Source organism: Alosa pseudoharengus, unplaced genomic scaffold, assembly GCF_046254945.1.
Source record: "Alosa pseudoharengus isolate Yale_2024_CS ecotype anadromous, Long Island Sound unplaced genomic scaffold, YU_APseudo_1.1 YU_APseudo_1.1_scf_5, whole genome shotgun sequence".
Taxonomy (NCBI): domain Eukaryota; kingdom Metazoa; phylum Chordata; class Actinopteri; order Clupeiformes; family Clupeidae; genus Alosa; species Alosa pseudoharengus.
Window position 1 is genome coordinate 27,725,518 of NW_027468837.1, and position 21,246 is coordinate 27,746,763.

The following is a 21,246-nucleotide window of genomic DNA, read 5'->3' on the forward strand; positions in this document are numbered from 1 at the left end:
ATCTGAACCCCTAAATATTCCCTCCCGGACACCCCCCCCCCAATCAAAACACATCAGAACTCATTGACACATTCTATGACACAGGAGGGAGTGCGAGACACAAACACTCGCGCACACACACACACACACACACACACAAGCACAGGCCGGGAACACAGAAGACACAGGGGAACACAGGGGAAAGCCCAACACGGGGGCAAATAGCTTCGGCGATACAATATCATCACAATTGTCAAAGCTAGATGTGATCATTGAAAACACACCGCTTCATTCATACCGGGTCTGCCGCACATGCTGTAATTTAATATCGAGGCTACTGCGCGATACAAATCAAACGTTTCCCAAATCCCGTAGGGAGTAGGGCCACGACATCTTTGCCCGAAATAAAATGTGTTAAACACTCCTTTTGTTCGGACTTCAATTCCTGAATATTTGGATATTGCTTCATTAACTTATGCCATTGCCAACTCCTCGAGGACTACAATTCAAACACAGCGCAGAATCTCGACGTCGTCTCTTACAACTCCCGCCTCCTGCTCGCTGATTGGCGCGGAGTCGAATATACCACTGCGAGCGAGGCCAATGGCCGGAATCCCAGAAGGAGTGGAGGGAGATGAAAATCGAGCGGAAGTATGTAGGAAGGCAATTAAGGCCAGGCTAATTCTCACCTAGACAAGGGGAAAAGTGCTGTGAGAATCATGTTCTTTGATTTCTCAAGTGCTTTTAACACCATCCAACCCCTCAGACTGGGAGACAAGCTCTTGCAGATGGGTGTGGACGCTCACCTGGTAACCTGGATTACAGATTACCTGACCGAGCGACCACAGTTTGTCAGACTGAAGAACTGTCTCTCTGACACTGTGATCAGCAGCACCGGAGCGCCACAGGGAACTGTGCTCTCTCCAGTCCTGTTCACCCTGTACACATCTGACTTCTGATACAACACTGAGTCATGCCACATGCAGAAGTTTTCTGACGATACTGCAATTGTGGGGTGTATCAGGGACGAGCAGGAGGAGGAGTACAGGAGCCTGGTGGAGGACTTTGTGCAATGGTGCAAACTCAATCACCTTCAATTCAACACTTAAAAGACCAAGGAGATGGTGGTGGATTTCCGCAGGTCTAAGCCCGCTCTGCTACCAGTCTCCATTGATGGGTCAATGTGGAGGTGGTAAGCACCTACAAGTATCTGGGTCTCCACCTGGACAATAAACTGGACTGGTCAGCCAACACTGACGCACTCTACAAGAAAGGGCAGAGCAGGCTGTACTTCCTGTGGAGGCTGCGGTCCTTCAATGTGTGCAGCAAGCTCCTCAGGATGTTCTACCAGTCTGTTGTTGCCAGCATCCTCTTCTATGCAGTGGTATGCTGGGGAGGAAGCACAAAGAAGAAGGATGCTGGGCGACTTGACAGGCTGGTAAGGAAAGCTGGCTTTGTAGTGGGAGCTGAACTGGAGTGCATCACTTCAATATCTGACAAAAGGACCATGAACAAACTGATCAACATCTTGGACAATGAGTGTCATCCACTCCACAGCACTATTGTAAAGCAGAAGAGCCTGATCAGCTGGAGACTTCGCTCACTGCCTTGCACAACAGACAGACTGAGGAAGTCATTTGTCCCCAGGGCCATTGAACTGTTCAATGCTTCACTTAAGGGAAGAGGAGAGATAGACTTCTCTGCACACCATTCAAAGACACCTACTGATCCAGAAACTGCGCCACCTCAACGTCCCCTCCCGCCTGATCTATCTTCTCCACAACTTCCTCACCAACAGACAACAGTCCGTCCGGGTAAGCACAACAACCACACCTGCACTGACCTCCAACACAGGAGCCCCGCAGGGTTGTGTACTAAGCCCCTTCCTATACACCCTCTACACAAACGACTGTACCAGCCCCTCATCCAACACCATACTCCTCACAATTGACAATAACCTCACCTTTGAACATCACACAACAGACATACAGAAAAAAGGAAACCAAAGACTGTCGGCAGAGCGCAAACTAAAAGGACTTCATGTTGCCCCTCATCTACTCCTACTACTGTATACCAACATTGTCCAACCCATCCTTTTATACTGTTCCACCTGCTTCTTCAACATCCTTACTGTAAAAAACCGTAACAAACTCACCCAACTAACCAATCCTGCCACCAAAATAATAGGTCTACATACCCCAAACCTACAAGAACTAAACACTAAGGCCATCGCACGTACTGCTCATTCAATATCCCTGGACATTACCCACCCACTCAACCACTACTTCTCACCCCTACCCTCTGGCAGGAGGTTTAGTAGCATAAGGTGCAAAAAAAGCCCGCTTCAGCAGAAGCCTAATCCCCATAGGAATCCAAACACTCAACAACACAAAGACCCACAGATAAATATATGCAGTGCAAAAATGTATGTTTTTCCCATGAAAACCCCAATATTTTATGTAAAGGTCTTTGTCAATTGCCTGTGATGTATGTAAGGTGTATGTCAGTATGTCATTCCCATGTATGTGTTCATGTATGTGCCTTTCTGTGCCGTGACCATGCAGGATGAAAAAGCTGTATGGAAAATGTGAAAAAGAATTTCCCCAGGGGACAACTAATAAACTAACTAACTAACTATAGTCTGTCTGCCTCTCCACCCTCTCCATGTTTGGGTACTGTCTGTCTACTAGCCTTACTGTCCACTAGTCTTACTGCCTCACTGTTTGCATGCTATATTAGCACATATGCATAACCCCTCCCTCCATGCCAGAGCCGGATTGTGGCCACACTTATACCTTTTCTTAATATTGTTATATATATATATACAGATATAGTTTTTTCTATAGTTGTTTTATATTACCTTGCCTACTCTCTGATATGTCCATATTTATTTTATGCTGGTCTCTAGACTTTATTCTTGCACTGTTGGACTTACTCATTTACACCATCACCATGACACTCACTCACACAGAGCACCTTACCTTATTATGCACAGAGAATCACAGGCTCAGTCCCTGCCTCAGTCATTGCAAGTGCCTCTTGATTAATCACCCACTATGCGGATACTGTTTTTAGAATTGATTTAGATTAAGTGTTATTTAGTATAATTTGTATTTTAGTATATTCTTTATCTTCTACTGTCCTTATTGCTTAGTTGTGTTTTTTATATTATATACTTTCAATGACTTTTTTCTGCTGTTAGTGAATGTGTGTGAGATGTCTGTATGCTACTGAGACCTTAAATTTCCCCTTGGGGATCAATAAAGTATACAGTACTTTATTTTGATACATGGCATGGCTACTGTATTTTGAAGTTTATTTTGTTTATTTTATTTGTTATTTTATTTCCAAATACATTTTGATGCATTTTTGCCCATCCCTGCTCATATGTATACATTTGAGGGGATTTTGAGATCTCTTTAATTTTTTGTTGCAAAAAGTTTGGATGACAGCTTAGAATTTCTGAAGTTGATGTCTGGTCTCTCCACAGGAATCTTTGCATTTAAATGCTCACGTGCAGAGGAGATCTTCAACCTACTACAGGAACTCATGCAGTGCAACAGTATCAACGTGGTGGAGGAGCCGATGCTAATGACCAGGCCAGCACACACACCTGAGATAGACATGTCACGAACACCACAAACACCCAATAGTAAGTGGTGGCCTATTTCATTTCATTATGATTTACCTTGCTTTCACAATTCACACAAAACAGGCGTTTTGAAGCTATGAATAACAAGATGTTGACTTATTTATTTGTGTTGATGTCTTGAAGGCATTTCATTACTAAATCTTTCTTTGTGAATCTGACCCTGCCATTTTAGCTCCAGCATTCCCAGTTCAGGGCTTTCCCAATGGATATCCAGGCTACTCAATCAGCGGTGACTCATCCCAGCCCTCTCTCAATGACGACCACGGACACAGCCTCATGGGTTTAGATGATCAGGTAATCATGTGAGAGGAGATCCACTAACATGTGAAAACGTACAGGATGAAAGATTTGAAACATGTGATCAGAGAAAACATACATGGTGCTTTGTGACTTGACAATGACAATGTGTAATAGGGTGTCATGTCTTTTGAACTTATTCCTTGATTCATTAGATTAATCATAGGTTGGGTGTCTTTCAGTTCCCTTAAGCGAGTCCACCAGAAATAGTCAGTGACACTTATTCATGGTTTGTCTCACTGGTGTTACATTCTCAGTGAGTGGCGCTTTTTACATTCTCATTGAGTGGTGAATTTTGCACTGATGAGACAAAACATTCCAATGTGCTGTTGGTGGCACCAAAATGGCTTCAACCTGCCAAGGCACATACTTTACAAGACTGATGATGTTCTCAGGTATCCGGCTCTATGTCAACAGCACACGGCACTGTTGGAGTCTTAAACAGCTTAAACAGCTTAAACTCCTCTAGCATGACACAGTTGCAGGATAGCCTGTCTAAACTGAGAGAGACTTGCACAATAATATGCATGAATCACAGACGCCGCTTGCATCCAAAATCATGTTGTACTAGTCATATGGAACCAATCGCAAGAACAACAAGTAAACCAGAAACAACATGTTGTGGACAATCCACATTTCCACAGAACTAATGTGTGTACAGTTTCCAATGAAACTTTCCACTGAATTGACACTCTCTCTTTGGATTGTCTGCAGCCTGCTCTGTGAGCCCCAACGTCATTTAGCAAGGGCTACCCCTCCTAACAGATCCAAGCATAGGTTGCCAACAAGTGACAGTGAAGTACATCTTCTTAAACATAAACAAAAATGTATTGGCTCGTTGTAGGTAGATTTGTTTATTCTCCCATAAGATGGCACACTATAATACAGCCACTGTCATATAAATGACATGTAAGGACATGTAACCATAACTCATTTTTTTAAGACCTGGCTTTAACATTTTGTTATATATGGCTAGTTATTTTCCATGATTGTTCTTGTAACTGTTTACTTCCATGTTAACTTCCTGTTTTATGTTCTGAATCATCTGTTTCAGTCTGTCTCAGTAGGAGTCATAACAATAATCACCAGTATGTTACAGATATGTACAAGTCAATGTATTCTGAGGCATCCTTTGTTGGGCCTGTTAGAGTAGTGTAACTCTTTAAAAATTTCTTGCAACAATTCTGTTTTGTCTGTTCTGTTTTAAGGCTCACACCTATGTGAATACTGTTAATGTGGAAGGGGAGCTCTCCAGTCGACATTGTGTACACTCCCTGCCTGAGGTGAGGCCCAGCTCTTTTCAAGACAGCGGGTGTGGTGGTCCCTCCACAGGCCCAGCCAGCATGCACTGCTGTGGGCCGCTGGATGACCACAAAGACCCTCAGGTCTTCCTACAGCCGGGCTCCCAAGAGGTGAAGTTCATGCTGGGGCCAACGCCTGCCCAGCGTCACCTGCTGGAGCGGGATCAGCAGCGCCACTCTCACCAGCTGCCCCCTCACGTCATGCGCAGCGGCGTCGGCGTCGGCGGCGGAGGGGCCGAGACCAGCTCAGGCACAGAGGGTGAGGAGCCCCCTTTACACATGTGTAACAATCACTCATACCACCACTACCACCATCACCTGATGCACATGCACCCGGAGAGCTGCTCCGCACCGCCCAGCCAGCTCACCTACGAGAACATCAACGGGCTGCGCGGCTCGCTGAGTTCCGCTGGCCGGCGCCAGCGCCTCAGCCCCAGCAGTGTGTCCCAGTCGCTGGGCTCCAGCAGCAGCAGCAGCACGGGGGACATGCACCCCCACTCGCTGCCCCTGGTGTCGCACGCTCACCCTTCCTCCGCCTCTCTGCCCCACCCGCTGCCCCCGCAGAGCTACAGCTGCGAGAGGGGGGGCCACCGGAGGACGGCGCTGCTCAACTACGAGAACCTGCCGTCTCTGCCGCCCGTGTGGGAGTACCGTGCGCTGCAGCGGCACGAGGACGAGGACGACGAGGAGCAGGACGAGGACGAGGAGGAAGAGGAAGAGGAGGAGGAGTACGAGGAAGAGGAAGAGGAGGACGAGGAGGACTTTGATGAGTACGAGTTCTCCGAGGGGCCTGGCACACCCAACGGCTACCACCAACAGGAGGCTGGGGTCCACCGTGACGCCCTGCAGAACTACGTGAACACCGACCAGATGCAGATCCCTGCACCCCCGCGCCACGCCTGCCCCCCCCACCTGCCACCCCACCCACAGAGGCCCTGCCAGGCCGAGAGGGGCGGGCGGGTCTTTGGCTTCCCCCACCTCCGGCGAAGGTCCGGAGGAGGGGGCAGCGCCAGGGGTGGGAGAGGCAGCTGTGAACACGGTCACATGCCACCACCACCATCCCGCCAACTCAACTACATCCAGGTGGACTTGGATGGTGAGTCGCCATCAGTCTGTCAGGGGCATGGGGCTGGGGCAGCTGGCGTGGGCCCTGTGTCCCAGCGCTCCCTGGCTCACAAGAGAGGCATGGCAGCATCGGCCTCAGGCCCACCCCCACCGCGCCGCAGTGAGTTCTACGCCGTCATCGACCTGAAGAAGACAGTGGCCATGTCCAACCTGCAAAAAGCCCTGCCGCGTGATGATGGAACCTCGCGAAAGACTCGCCACAATAGCACTGACCTGCCTCTGTAGGACTGGGAGGAGAGGGAGAGTGTGAGTAAGGCGGCTATTAAAAGTTAACTCAAAGCGCTCCAACACTAATGTCTGTGCATTATCGCCATGGAGCAGTTTAGTTTTTTCCTCATGTTTAATACCTCTTCCACCACACCTTCATGATAAATAAGGTTACACAAAGGGTCCTTGCTGAACACTACTGGATGAGATAATGTAGCATGACGGGGAAGGATTTGTTATTAGTTTTTTTTTTTTTAAATAGTTCAAAAGTCCTGTCTTGGGGAATCAATATTCTACTGAATGGCTTGTTCAAAGCTGAGGATCTCCCAACTCCATGTATTTAAGATTTTGTTTAGCTCCTTGAGGACAGTGTTTACAATTTTTCACTCAAAAACAAGTACTGAATCAAAATGTATCCTCTACACTACCATAATTAAACAGGATGTAGCAGAATCCTTATTTTGTGTACCCACGTCTGGACTGAATTACAATCATATCAGAGAGCATGTACTGAGTTCATTTTAGTGAACAGTTTTAGGTGCACTTAATATGAATTCAGTGAAAGAAGCACTAACACAAAGTGAAATCGTTAACATGCTTCTCTGGGTAGGTCTCTGGGTTAGTGTCATCTGCCTTCAATACAGAAATTAGAAATTGCACATTATCTTCCACAATTGTAATGAAACCTCCTCACACACCAGTATAAGGCTAAATTTACATTGGCATGCTGGATTAGTGGATGGCCACATTTATCAGTCGTATTTGTTTCATAATAAGGGAGCAACATAAGTAATAGGTTTCTTGGACTTACTGGTTATGTAATGCATATTTAGGGTGCATCAGGTTGAGTATAACAGTCAAGGTACATAAGTCCTATGACTTTGGTGATGTTCAAAAGAGTTTGGCCATGGAGTATTTTGACTTATCCTGTGAAGAGCAAGGACTGTTTTTGTCTAGAGTCCTAAAATGCAGGATGTGCCATACTGTGATCATGCCTTGCTAAAAGCTCAAACCTTCAGGCTTAAACCTTCAGAGATAATGCTGCTTGTAAACAAGGAAACAAAGATGGCTCATGTATATACTGTATGAGAAAGAGAACATATCCTCTGAGACGTATAGCATAGTAAGACTTGATAAGATACTGCCAGTGTTTGATATGTTTATAAGAAGTGATTGACATCCCCTTAGAAATGACCTCTTGAAATATCATCTATTACAGGGATGGGATAGGAGGGTATTTAAAAAATCATTCCATTAAGTTTTTTTTACTTGACAGGACAGATTTATTTATTATTTATTTACTTATTTATTTATGTATTTATGTATGACGTTACCTTTTGAACAGCATTAAGCTCCATTGTGATTGTAATCCAGACAATCTGGAGACCAAAGTTTCACTTGTGTCAACATCATAGATAGATAGCCTACCAGCGGAGCTGAATGTTTGCTCAGAAAATATACAGCATGTATGGAGGAGATTTTTCTCTCACATATTGTTGATGTATAGTGCCAAATTTGAAGTTGCTAAAATAAACATAAAGGACGTAATTTATATTACATTAAGAGAGGATTTAACCTGAGGGCTACTAATAACTTCCACAACATAAATGCAGCTCAGTCAATTGTAACCGGGCACTTCCTTTAGCAGTCAACTTGGTCTAGTCAAAGGTATTAACCAACTTCTGGTCATGGGATCATGTTGCCCTGCTCACCTTTCACAACGCGCTTGTGGCTATACTTAGCAAAAGGAAAAGGCTCAAATGTTTTTCTCACACAGTTTCCTGTTACAGGAACACCTTATAGAAGAGAGAAAATATGAAAGTCCAGAGCATTGGTATGATGTCCTTGTCATCATGGCCAAACCTTTCATCACATCACATGATCGGCTTGCCTCATTGTCACACAATAGTAATGCATAGCTTGCACTTCGACTTATTTTAAGTTTTTTTTTTTTTTAATTGACGGCTAAAGCCAGATTCACTAAAGGGCTTTAGTGTGTGCAGAATGTCATAAATGTGTCTAACCTACTTACACCTGAGTAGAGTTTCATGTGATTCTGGCCTCTGATTCGAATAACATTTTGCATATTAAGCCATGCTACATGACAATAAGGCCACGTGGATAATGCAGAAGATGTGCATTGCTAATCTGTTGACTTAGAAATATATAAGCTTGAAGAGAAGAAAAATATTTTGCCACTTTTCTGAGGGGGTATATTAATTTCTAAACATATATTTTTTATGGTATAGTATGTTTTAAAGAGTGTTTACATTTTGCAATAATGGCCAATGAGAGTTAATCAGACTGGAACCAGGTTGTCGTAGCAATGTAAAAATGGTTGTGCAGTGTTGAAATTCCTCTGGATCACACATGTCTGAATCATCACTGACCTCACTCAGGCTTTTTGTGTTGATAAATATGTTCTGTTGTGCTTCAGTTAAGCTTGGTTAAGAAAGAATAGACCACATGATCTGAATCCATTTCTGAAGCATACAATATTTACACTTTTACAGTAGGTGACTCAACTGTGCCATATTAGTGATTATTGCCAAATACTGTTTTGGGCACTTATGGCATTACTGAATGTTGAAATCTATGAATCCATAAGAACCAGAGTAGGCTACATTTTCTTAATGTGTGTGTTTACACTAGTATTGTAGGTTTCACTTGAATACTGAATGTTTTTGAAGGTTTACATCAGAGAGAAAAAAAAACATTTAAAGTTATCATCAACTGCTTTTACTCAACATTTTATAATTTGTCATTTGTGGTGTTCTGGCATTTTTTTCTTTTGATATGCATAGATTGTAGGTTTTTATGAAACCATTGTTTTTATGCTGAGGATACCTCAGAACATTATCAGAAGCTGCCAGTGCCTACCATTGTGTCTATGTCCTAGCAGCATCAACACCTGTTGCATACCTATAATTAGCATCCCATTAGAAGACTAGTTTGTACTTCATACTCTTCAAAGCAATCAATAGGTCAGCTTCTTTATATAAAATAGCGTGACTTTCTCTTGTCCACAGAGAAGTTGATTTTAACCCAACAGAAATCAGTTTTATTGAAGAAAAAAAAGAATCCATCAGCAATTTGTTCAATCAAGAGCTGTATTATCTTGATTGTTACTTGCAGTTGAGTGAGTGCTGGTCAAAACAACTCTTTGGCAAACCTGGTTGATTGTAATGTACACTGATGATTCTGTGTGCCAAATTTGGATGAGAGCAAAGCCCATAGAGGACAGACTTCACTGGGGACTAGTGGCTCACTCTCATTGCTGTATTTTCCCCCCAGAGTATGAATGTAATAAACAGTAAGTCCACCGTGTGCAAGTGGACACTTGCACTCATATGTTTCTATCCTTGCCATGAAAATAACAAAAGACAAAAGATAAAAAGTGGAAGTGTTATCATTGATGTTTTGTCTCTAAACGTTTCAAAAAGCAGAGAAATTGCAGTTTGTTTTCTTTGTATACAGTATTTACATTTCTTCTATGTATGTATTTCTGTGTATGTACATACATATATATATATATCTATATATATCGACATATATGTGGGTATGCGGTGACAGTCTGCTTCTTGTATGTTTCATTTGGGAAAGGTGAAAGGGAAACAGTTCACATTTGCCACTGCGGTTAAACACGGGCACAGGGGGAGACAGAGTAGAGTGAGTGAGTGACAGAATGAGGGAGGATGACAGTCGAAGAATTTATTAATTATTATTCTATTGGTTGAAGCATTGCCATGTCACTTTGCAGAAAGCTCCTTTAGTAATATTGTCATTTTATCAACCTCCCCCTTTACTCCCCTTCCCCAAACAAATCAGGCATGCCCTCTGGTGAATGCTATTTTCAGTTCTTTACACCTTTTGAATCGTAAAGGCTTGTACAATTAAAATGAATGTGATTCAATGTATTATGTCAACATTAAAATAATCAAACTGTAAAGAGATATTTTGATTACTATTTCAATCCAAAGTGGATTTTTACACACTGTTTTTCCTTTGGAGGAAAAAAAATCGCAAATGCTGCCTGGTTAAGACATACTTTCAACTCACCTAACGGATGAACAATTTTACCAACAATGTTGTTGCATACTCAAAAGAAAATAGGTTATTAATTTAGATTTTGCCTAAAGTTAAATGCTATTTTTTTTTAGATTTGCTGTAACAGTTGCTGGATAGCAATTTTAAGCATGAATTCAACTAAGTCTGGCTTTTGTGGACAGCAGAATGAGAATGGTCTTAAAAATGCTGTTTTTGCAGGAAGCTGTAAATATCCCTCACAAGGTAGTCTTGTCAAGTTTTTGTCTTTCCATCTTCGTATCCTTTTTATTTTGTTTAACTGATTTTTGATAATGTGTCATTGTGATCAACAAACATATTAAAATGAAAATAAACTTTCCTTGTTTGATGTATCAACTCTGTCAGGCAGCTCAATGTTGTAGGCTCTTGACCAGTGACCGACCACTCCTATATAAGGCTATTTTTTACATTGCTGAAAATTAACTCTAAGGAAGTGGCCTGTAACTTAGTTGTCCTTTTGCCAGTAAAGTCTTGTCCTTGACTCAAGTTACAGAAACAAGTCTGCAAATGCGTTGCCTGGAGGTTCCTGCCCTGCCACAAATGTTGTAGGCTAACCCCCATCCAGTGTTGAGAATACAAAACATGACTCCTTGACTCTCTGAATCCCTTTCAGGTGCTGCTGACAGTGGCACGGCAGGTGTTTTCAGTAGCAGGTTTACTGCTAGTTTACTTCGAATGGGGGAAGGTCGTGTATGGCTTATCTGTCATTCAACTCATGTAAACGCAGCCCAAGTGTCTAGATCCATTTCCAGGTAGGTCAATGTTTGGACATCGTAATATGTAAAAAATAGGCTATAGTTTTATAAAAGTGTGAATAGGCTAACGCCTTGATTTACCTCTGACTTTAATGTTTCTTTTAAGTATATGAGCAACAAAGAAACTAATATTGCTAGGCCTAATTGTTTTAGTTACATTGGAGTAGCCTAGGCTATTACCGCGTTATTACACAAATTGCTTTAGGTATACGGCGGGTTATTTTACCATGTGAGTAGGCTATAATAGCCAAGTTAACAAACTGGGATTTTCCGTTAACTTTTATTTGCGAGCAAAGAGGTAGGCCTATCCTAAATGACCATTATGGTTTGTAAACAAACTTATTCTTAAGACTACACACAGCAAGACTCATTAATGAGCAGCGACATACCAGTGACCACTCAGCTGACTTGGTTTAGTTTATCCGCAATGCCAATGTGAATGACTCAATGTGCTGTTTTCGAGTGGAAAAGTACTGCGCTGGAGACAGGGTAATTCCACTAGGTTGGGTGACCCTCTTAACCGAAGCGTTTTAAATTACATTCACCAGTAATGACGTTTAACAGTGTCTCGCCTGCTACTGCGTGTTTTTTTTTTAATGAGGATACAATGAGCGTTGATGCAACTTTTCAGATGACAAATTAATATTTTTTATGGGGAGGTAAGCACCTGTTGTGCATCATGACATCCTTTTGTCTTGCAGTGCGTCAACTTGCTCCAGGGGCTGATATAATGCAAACTGCCGTAGGCTCCTAATCCGAAATGCTAAAGTTCAAGAGGAAACGAATGAAGCTTACCATCGGTGCCAAGTAAGGGTCAGCTGAATAGTTTTAGGCTCTCACTCATATTGAGAACAATAGAAGCGAAATTAGGGTTTCTATGAAGATACTCGTGAGAATACCTCTAGACAAAGGTATCTCTGTACACAAACTAGAACATTCATTAGCTCCAACGCTCTCTAACCTAATTGTGCTATTCTTTTCAAACGAAGAAACGCCTATAGAAGGTGGAGCCTATTTATTTAGAAACTTGGCCTCTCAAGCTGTTTGCCGGTGTCTTAATTAAAATATGTAAAGCAGTGGTGTGAAGCAGCAATATTCTTTTCAGCCTGTGAAAGTTATTGCACCCTCTTTGGACTAGATCAGATTTGCACTCTCAACCAGAGGCTTGTGACAATGGCAAGGGACCTCACAAAGGAAACAGGATGTGATCAGACTGCACAAGACAGCAGTGCTGTGAAAAAAAGCCAGTTGCTTCTGGATCGGGGCCAGTGGGCCAACAAAGTGGAGTTCTTGTTGGCCGTGGCAGGAACACTTGTGGGGCTTGGAAATCTTTGGCGATTCCCCTATCTGTGTTACAAAAATGGTGGAGGTAAGGCTCTTTTGCAGCAGGGCTTTGCATCATGCATGCTTTTACTTGCATTGAGATACAGGATTATTAAACAGTAAACATGAGTTGTGAAATCACTAGTAAACACTGCACTCCTTTGTAAAACAATGCTCAGATTTGTGGGATTGACTGTGGCATTCTCTTTGTTTGACTAGTCTGATAACCCACTGTTATTAATTATTTTGTTCTAAGTACAATCTAAGTACAATGTTATCATTTCACAGTGAAATCAAGAACCAACACAAGCTTTAAGAGTTTCTTTTCAAACAATGTGCTCTCTGGGGTGTGGGGGAGGGAAGCTTTACAACATCATCAGGGTTAGCTGTCCTATCAGTACAGCCTGACATGTTTGTTGAGATTAATGGTGGAAATAAAAGCTATATTTGAGAGAGCTCAAAATCTAAACAGGGCAGATTAGCTAAGGATTTCTTGTGTAGTTTTGAGGTACCTTTGTTCCACCTTAGTTGAACTAATAAGGCACAGCCACAGTGTCTGATGTAGGCCTGATTTCCACATATTTTAAATATCTGATAACCTTATTGTTGAAATATCAGAGGTTGTTGTTATTCCTGCATCTATATTCTGCCCACGCTTAGTCCCCCCCCCCTCCCTATTTATTTCCACTCCTAATGTGCATTATATTATAGGTAACACATTCATGAAACAGATAATTTAGCCAGTGAGCAATTGCTTTGCAAGAAAGACTTGAAAGACTCAAGTGAAGACGCTTGACACTTGCATTGTGTTTTTGTTTTCTCCCTGAGGTGCTTTCCTGGTGCCATATGTGCTGTTCCTACTCTCCTGTGGGATTCCAATGTTCCTCATGGAAACGGCCATGGGGCAGTATACCTCGCAAGGATGCATCACTTGCTGGAGACACTTTTGCCCTCTATTTGAAGGTTCATTGTTAGAATTACCAGCAGCACAGAAAAGTGCTGTGGTTGCTTATGTGGTTGCTATTTCCAAATTCTTAAAAATAAAATGTTAAACTAAGACGCCCCCCATACACACTGCAGACTTCTCAACCAACTCCATCTGTTGGATTGTGTGTGTGTGTGTGTGTCTGTGTGTGTGTGTGTGTATATATATATATATATATATATATATATATATATATATATATATATATATATATAATATAATATTGTATCACAGTTTAATCAGCCAAACTAAATAGAAGGATGATGAGGAAGTAAATTACTCAACATGAACAAGTTTGTAGTTTGTGCCAAACCCTTTTTCTCCAGAGGTGATGATTCATGGAGCGACTTTTCAGCAATGGTCCTAGAAAAGCACATGGCCATTTCCTAGTGTTCTGATTGCTAAGTTGTTCACTGAGAAAATAAAGATCTCCTGATAAAATAATGTCAATATCCACCGGAAATTGCTCAAAAGTAGTTCTATGTATCATCACTTTTAAAGTCTTTAATTAGTTTATTACTTTTTTGTTTGTAGTCTTTAATTAGTTTATTACTTTTGTATGACTGTTTTGGTAAATGTAATAAGGTTGGTTAACTCACATGAACCTTTGGATGTAAGAGTAAGATGTGATTGTAGCATTAAGGGGACAAATCTCAGCAATGTTATTCTGCTGAAACAACAGCACAGCATTATATTGTTGACCTTTTGGATTATATTGTATTTTAATGTCTAATTGTTGTCCAATCTTGATCTACTTAGGGATTGGTTATGCTACACAAGTGGTGATTGCATATGCTGCAGTGTCCTACATCATCATTCAGGCCTGGGCATTCTTCTACCTGTTCTACTCCTTCAGTGCAGAGGTGCCTTGGGCCAGCTGCAGAAATGCCTGGAACACAGGTAGGCTTTGGAGAAACTTTTCATCTTGTCTTCAAAGAGTTGTAAGCTTGAGTTTCTTGACTAAAAGTTTACAGTTTTTCTCAGTCGCTTTGGTGCTTTTCTCACTATTAACATTTGCACAGAAGTTAGTGCATTTCTCAAAACAATTAGTGCAAACTGCAAAACCTAGTGGATAACCTGCAAACGCATGTCACTTGCTCAAAATTGATAGTCCATTCCTCAAAAGCAAATATTTATGTCAATGAAACTGCCAGTGTCATCAAAATGAGAAGTCTTGACACCATCGTTTATGAACAAGATAATCAAATGGCTTTGTCATGTTTTCATTATGGCAGTTTATTCTCTCAGTGTTGTCCTATGCAAAAAAAGGTCAGAACTCGATGACACTACCTCAACATGCTCAAGACAGCACTATACAGCCATTTGAAAACTACAGTAAAGTTAGAAATTGCTGTAGTTAGGAGAGTAAGTAAGTACACGACACTGAATATGTACGTTTCACAGTTTTACTGTATATGCTCTTTGTAATTCTATAGCATTGTGACAGAATTTGATAACTAGTTCACCAATTTTGTATGTAATGACTCAAGCAATGAAATGAAGACTATTATTTTTTATTGGGAACGACTATTCAGCATCCATAAGTATAGTTAATTTTGACTGACACGACAAAGCAATTGATACATGTCCAAAAGCATTAGCAATTTGTTCAGAGGAAGGAGAAATTGCTACTATGATGTGCACAAATGACTAAATGTTGTGGAGGTTGAACTAATAGCTATGAGAATTTTCATTCTGATCTGAGAAAAGCACCAAAGCGACTGAGAAAAACTGTAATCTTATTTGTGCACTAAGACCATTGAAGGTGTATTGCACCATTTGGGGGAAGTTACACAAATCTTTTCCACTAGATGGCAGCAGAGGAGTTGTTGGATGCATATAAACCATCATTCTCTGAAGGCTTTCAAAAGACTTGATGCAAAACTCGTTTTATAGAGTGACAAAACCTCACAGGGGAGACATTTCACTCTTTGCACAGAATGGTGTAATACAAGCACTGCTTTAGTGTTGAACACTGTGTGGCAGTGTTGTTTTCAGATGTAGGGGTGGAAATTCCATAAGCAATTTCCTTTTGCCAGACTAATAGACTGACCTCTACAAATTCTACATATTGAGTTTGTTTACAAAGATGTTTATTGTGGACAATATCATTTGAAAAAATAGGGTTAAGTCATGTGAATGCACGGGTTACTAAGGTGACCAGAGTCTATCTTCCCTGATTGACATTTGCTTGCTGACCTCATCCACGCCCCCTGTTTACTGTGAATGGACAGTAATTTGTGGTGGCATAATTTCCTGGTGGCATAATTTTAAGCATGTACCTTTCAAGAAAGAACTAATAGAGCAGCGAGGAGAAAACCAAAGACCCCTATTCCATTTTTGTGTGGTATGGCATGGCACAATTTCCAAATGTAATGTAATCCTTTCTCATTGTTTTTTTCTGGATGTTACTGGAACAAGATAGAAATCAAGGAAGTGATGACTTTGCTTTTCATTGTAGTACATTCCCCTCATTTCACATGGTGGGAAACAATACCTTGTGCATTGCATTACCACATTCCATGATTACTGCATTAATGAGGCAAGTTTTTGTCATCTTTACAATCATGATGGTATGAAATCTTCTTCACACATCAGGTGCTATTGCAATTTGAAGTGAATTTAGGCAACTGGATTATATTTGTAAAAAGAGATTGGTGACTTAGTTAGTTAGCCTACATCAATTGTAGCAGTATGTCGGTGTGCTCATGATATATCATTAAATTCTGCGTGTCATGCACCATTTATAAAATATCATTCCATTTTCCATTTCTGTTAAATCGTCATAATAGTGAATGTATCCAACCAGGAAACTTATTTTGTTTTATAGAAGCCTATATATATATAAGAATGTTTTAATTTTCAGAGAACGCTCCCGTAGAGAGTTAAATCCCTAGAGGACTTGCTAATATCAGGCGAGAAAGTATAAACCGAGCAAGTGTAATGCAGTGTTTTGAGATTTTTAACTGATGTTACAGAATCGTTTGGGAATGTTATTTTTGGAGGTCTCCAGGGCAGCATGGGCACATAGGATGTTTTCTGAACCAAGAACATATTATATTAACTTAAATCATTGAATATGACTAAAGCCACAGGAAATCAGATTTTTTTCTTAGGAAAGCCTGGATTTGAACTCCCTTGGAGAGCCTTGTACAAATATGAACATAGATTGTGCCAAAATTTAGCATGTGCCAGTTTATAACACACACTGTCTCTCTCTCTCTCACACACACACACACACACACACACACACACACACACACACACACACACACACACAGGCACACACACACACACACACGCACACACACACACGCACGCACGCACGCACGCACGCACGCACACACACACACATACACATACACATACACATACACATACAGACACAAACACACCACACACTCCAACTTCATATCATTGACCACTGTTTCATCCTTATAGATTCTTGTGTGGAGTTTGACAAGAGGAATGTCTCATCAAACTGGACTGTGCCAGAAAATGCCACCTCACCTGCAACAGAGTTCTGGGAGTAGGTTTACGTTCACGCAGATGTGTGTAGAGAACAGCATAATTGCAAGATATCAGGTCATTGACCTTCATATGTCTCCATGTCCTGTCCTGAGTTATCCAGCTTAACATAGAGGTCCATAGAGGGTCAGTCTAGGACGTCTTTACAATGTTTGCTTTTTCATCCTATTCTGTCGCCTTTTTGACTGCACTATACAGCTCTGGAAAAAATGAAGATACCTCTGCACACTTTTGTGATGTCATCCTATGGTTGCTGAGTGTACGCTCTTAATTTTGAATGTGACTGACAACTCACTCAAATGTCCCTCAGCAACCATAGGATGACATCAGAAAAATGTGCAGTGGTGTCTCTTAATTTTTTCCAGAGCTGTATAATCAGTATGGGAAACAGATAGCTGCTTAGGGAACGTAATTAGTAGATAACCAAAGCTCTGTGGGGACAGACATGGAAAAATGAAATATGAAGCTGATAAAAATATGATGGCTAACTTGACTCCTATATTAGCAGAGGTAGAAGGTGTGTTATATGACCAAAGATTTGCTTGTCGGTTGTGATCCAGACAGGGAGGGACACTTGCAGGCCAGTGGGGGATGCTGTAGAGTCCAACACCACACATAGGGCCAACATGGACCAAGGTGACCTGAGGTCACGGCCCGCTCTCTATCTATTTCTGACTAATTTCCTGTCACATGATCTTCACTGTGCTATAGAAAAAGCTCTTTCAAAAGCTCAAACATTAACTACAAAGACTTACTTAAACATTGATAAGTGGGAAGTAGAGTCGTGGAAATAAAGTGACTTCTTTTAGTGTAAATTGCCCACCATGTTATCGAGCAATTTCATTTTATTTTTTTATTTCAGTATAGACTGTTTAAATAGAGTCACGATCTCCACCTCTCATTTTTGGTCAGATATGCCTGACCAATAGTACTTAATAAACAATGCAAAAGGAGGACAATTCATTTTTACATCCAGTTGTTTGCGCCAATAAGTAATTAGATATCTTAGAAATATATTTACAGGTAGTATTGCTTACCTAGTGAGCTCAATCAGCTGTTTGCCTCCATACATATTGCATAACTCAGGAGTTCTTAACCTTTTCTGCTTTAAGGCTATTCATTATTTGTAACAGGCTGGAGGCCATTAAAAAAGGTCCCCAATTTGGGCTTGTTTTTTTTTTCTGTAGCTGAAGTCCGTTTTTTTACCGGTAGTCAACCGGCTTACCAGCCAGAATTGGGTGTCTTGTTTACAGATGCCGCTTTTGTTTTGAAGGCTTCATCACCTCATTTGACAATGTTAAGCCACACTCAACACATTAGGCTTTGGGCTCAACATTGTCACTTCCATTGACAAAACCATATTTTTTGTAATCCGGATTGTATTTTCACAGAACCTTAGTAGTTTTTGGTAAAGTATTAGAACTATCAGTAACATTGATTTTTTTTTCACTTCAGGGACATTTTTCACTAACTATCCTAAGTACACCACAGCATAGAACATTATCTTATCAAACGGAGCGCCTCAATATAACCTACTTCAGTTACTTATAAGTTTAACATGGTTACTCTATTTCCATTGTAGATTAGATTAATATTGTACTCTATCTAAAAAAATAAATAAAACAACTTGAAAACATATCCCAGCCCATTAGGTGGCGCTGCACGGCCCACTAATGGGTCCCGGCAAGTGTGAAAAACACTGCCATAACTCATTGAGAAACACACATCATTGAAGTTGAAAAAAATCAACAGTGAGGAATTCATTCATACACAAGACCTCAGCACATGCAAAGGTTTAAACATATACAGATACTGTTAAAGCACCAGTTATGATCCCTAATTCACTACATTTCTATGTTCATGGACAGAAGCACTCTCATGTGCACAACAAACTGAGGTCAAAGAACAATGGATATATAAAGCATTATCCATGGGGCTGTGTATTAAGGTTGAGCCATAAATGCCTGACACCTTAACCATAGATGTGTGCCATTTTATGTCAAAAGTAAAATGTTGGAACACACCTCACCTACTCATTCATGCATGTGTTTTCTTTATTTTGACTATTGTCCACATTATAGAATATTACTGACGGTTAAAAATGATAAAATAACATATGGAATTATGCAGTAAACACAAAAGGGTGAAAAACCTATATCATTTTATATTTTATATTCTTCAGTGTAGCCACTTTTTGCTTTGATGACCGCTTTGCACATTCTTGCCATTCTCTAACCCATCTTCAGGTACCTGGAATGGTTATCCAAAAGTCTCGAAGGTGTTTCCATACATGCTGAGTACTTGTTGGCTGCTTTCCTGTCACTCATGTTAATTGAAAAACATTCCAGGAGACTACTTCAAAATGAGGACAAAAGCCCCAGGAGGCTGTAAGTTCCAGTGATTATAGACTACTATGGATTGGTGTAGTGTCTAATAACGCCCCTTATCTATTCTAAAATTACCGGAACTAATGACCCCCCAGGGCTTATTGCTCAGTACATGATACCTGGCAAGATTTCATAAATTGAAGGCACAGCAACAATACATTTAATGATTTATTCATAGATAATCATTCTTTCGCCATGAAATATATTTCTTCTATCTGAATGGTTGCCAAGCAACGGCGAGATGCAGCAACTCTTAGTTTTTATAATGGCATTGCACGCGAGTCAGAGAATCATAATCAACAACTGGAACTCCGTTTTAGAAACCAACAACAACAGCATGTTTCATATTTTAAATTCTTATGTGTAATGTCATAGTCATTTGATGCCCTCAGTATTATTCTAGACAATAGTCAAAATAAAAAAAAAGCTATGAATGGGTACACATGTTCAAACGTTTCACTGGTATTGTATATTTTTAAAGGCTCATGGATATCAGATAGCCAGCATTACATATTTCCCACTCAAATCTTTTTGGTCTTTTATCAGAAGCTCTAACTCAGGGATTAGGCTTTCATGATATCAGTCTGATTTCAGAACACCAAGTGATTGGCTGGACATAGAAAGGAGAAGGAAGGAGAGGGAAGAGAAGGGAAAATATCTATTTTCTGTCTGATTATGTCTTGCACACTGTGGCTTTAGTGCCATAAGAACATGTTGGCACAAAATGTAGTAATTATAATGTAGTAATTAATATCTGTAAGATTAGATATATTGTATTAACTGAAATACAAACCACAGCTGTCAGGAGACAAGATATAATATATCATATGGGGCTGTACCATTCTTTTGGCCTGAACTTGAAATATTGGAGATAGGTTACATGTGTCAACACAATTGTTGAAGTGTTGAAAGTGATGTCTCATTTTTCCTTTACTGAGCACTTGCTTTAAATGTATTTTGGGCATTTGATATTTCATCCCTTTTGATGTTTCAATGCCTTTATTTTAGGACGGAGGAGGTGGGGCAATCTAGTCTAGTTCAATCTAGTAATGCAGTGATAAAATTACGAAGAGTCATAGAGTCTCAATAGTGTCAGTAAAGGTGAATCATGGGGCCAAACATGTAGACAAACTGGAGAATAGTGATTTTTCTGTTAAGAAATGGGTTCTGACTGGCAGTCAGACATAATCTGGCTCCGCCCAGCTGTATCTAAGTTCATTTTCTCACCGAGATATCAATTTGGAAACGCTCTTTTTTTAAAAATCAATGTTTCCCTTAACCACCAGAGGGATGATCTAACAGCTTAAAAAATGGCAGTGTTAGAGCTAGGTGAAGCCATAACGCGGTAGTAACGATGCCAGCAAACATCAAAGAATTGCAGCAGAAAGAATGTTTAGAATTCATTCAGCAAAGGTAAATACATTGTTTCCTTACTGCCGATGTGGTTTTCAAAGTTTTCAAAGATTTGTGGCGAAGTTAGGAAGTTACGCTAGTGTTTAGGCTGGACCAAGGATTTCCGAGTTAATGCAAAGTCTACATCAATTAGAATGCTACAATCGGAAAATATACCAATAGAGTGTTTCTATAGAGGACCCAAGTCAGAGAGGACCCCAGGGCCAAC

At 40.8% G+C, this 21,246-nt stretch overlaps 2 protein-coding genes across 5 annotated transcripts in view; both read left to right on the forward strand.

Moving 5' to 3' along the window:
• frs3 (fibroblast growth factor receptor substrate 3) overlaps positions 1 to 6,759 on the forward strand; it is a 55,110-nt gene extending 48,351 nt beyond the window's left edge. The window contains exons 5-7 of the mRNA XM_076267584.1: positions 3,470 to 3,631; positions 3,804 to 3,925; positions 5,137 to 6,759. Coding sequence (XP_076123699.1) covers positions 3,470 to 3,631; positions 3,804 to 3,925; positions 5,137 to 6,579 — 1,727 coding nt within the window. The 3' untranslated portion in view covers positions 6,580 to 6,759. The remainder of the gene's footprint in view (positions 1 to 3,469; positions 3,632 to 3,803; positions 3,926 to 5,136) is intronic.
• A 4,471-nt stretch (positions 6,760 to 11,230) lies between these two features.
• LOC143103771 (sodium- and chloride-dependent GABA transporter 2-like) overlaps positions 11,231 to 21,246 on the forward strand; it is a 37,614-nt gene continuing 27,598 nt past the window's right edge. Inside the window, exons 1-6 of one of the 4 annotated variants that reach the window (XM_076267586.1) lie at positions 11,231 to 11,399; positions 12,104 to 12,209; positions 12,541 to 12,771; positions 13,554 to 13,688; positions 14,470 to 14,610; positions 17,152 to 17,239. In XM_076267586.1, the coding sequence (XP_076123701.1) occupies positions 12,576 to 12,771; positions 13,554 to 13,688; positions 14,470 to 14,610; positions 17,152 to 17,239 (560 nt within the window). In that variant the 5' untranslated portion in view covers positions 11,231 to 11,399; positions 12,104 to 12,209; positions 12,541 to 12,575. Of the gene's footprint in view, positions 11,400 to 12,103; positions 12,772 to 13,553; positions 13,689 to 14,469; positions 14,611 to 17,151; positions 17,240 to 21,246 lie in introns of all 4 variants that reach the window. The other 3 variants (XM_076267585.1, XM_076267587.1, XM_076267588.1) reach the window with 3 other exon arrangements.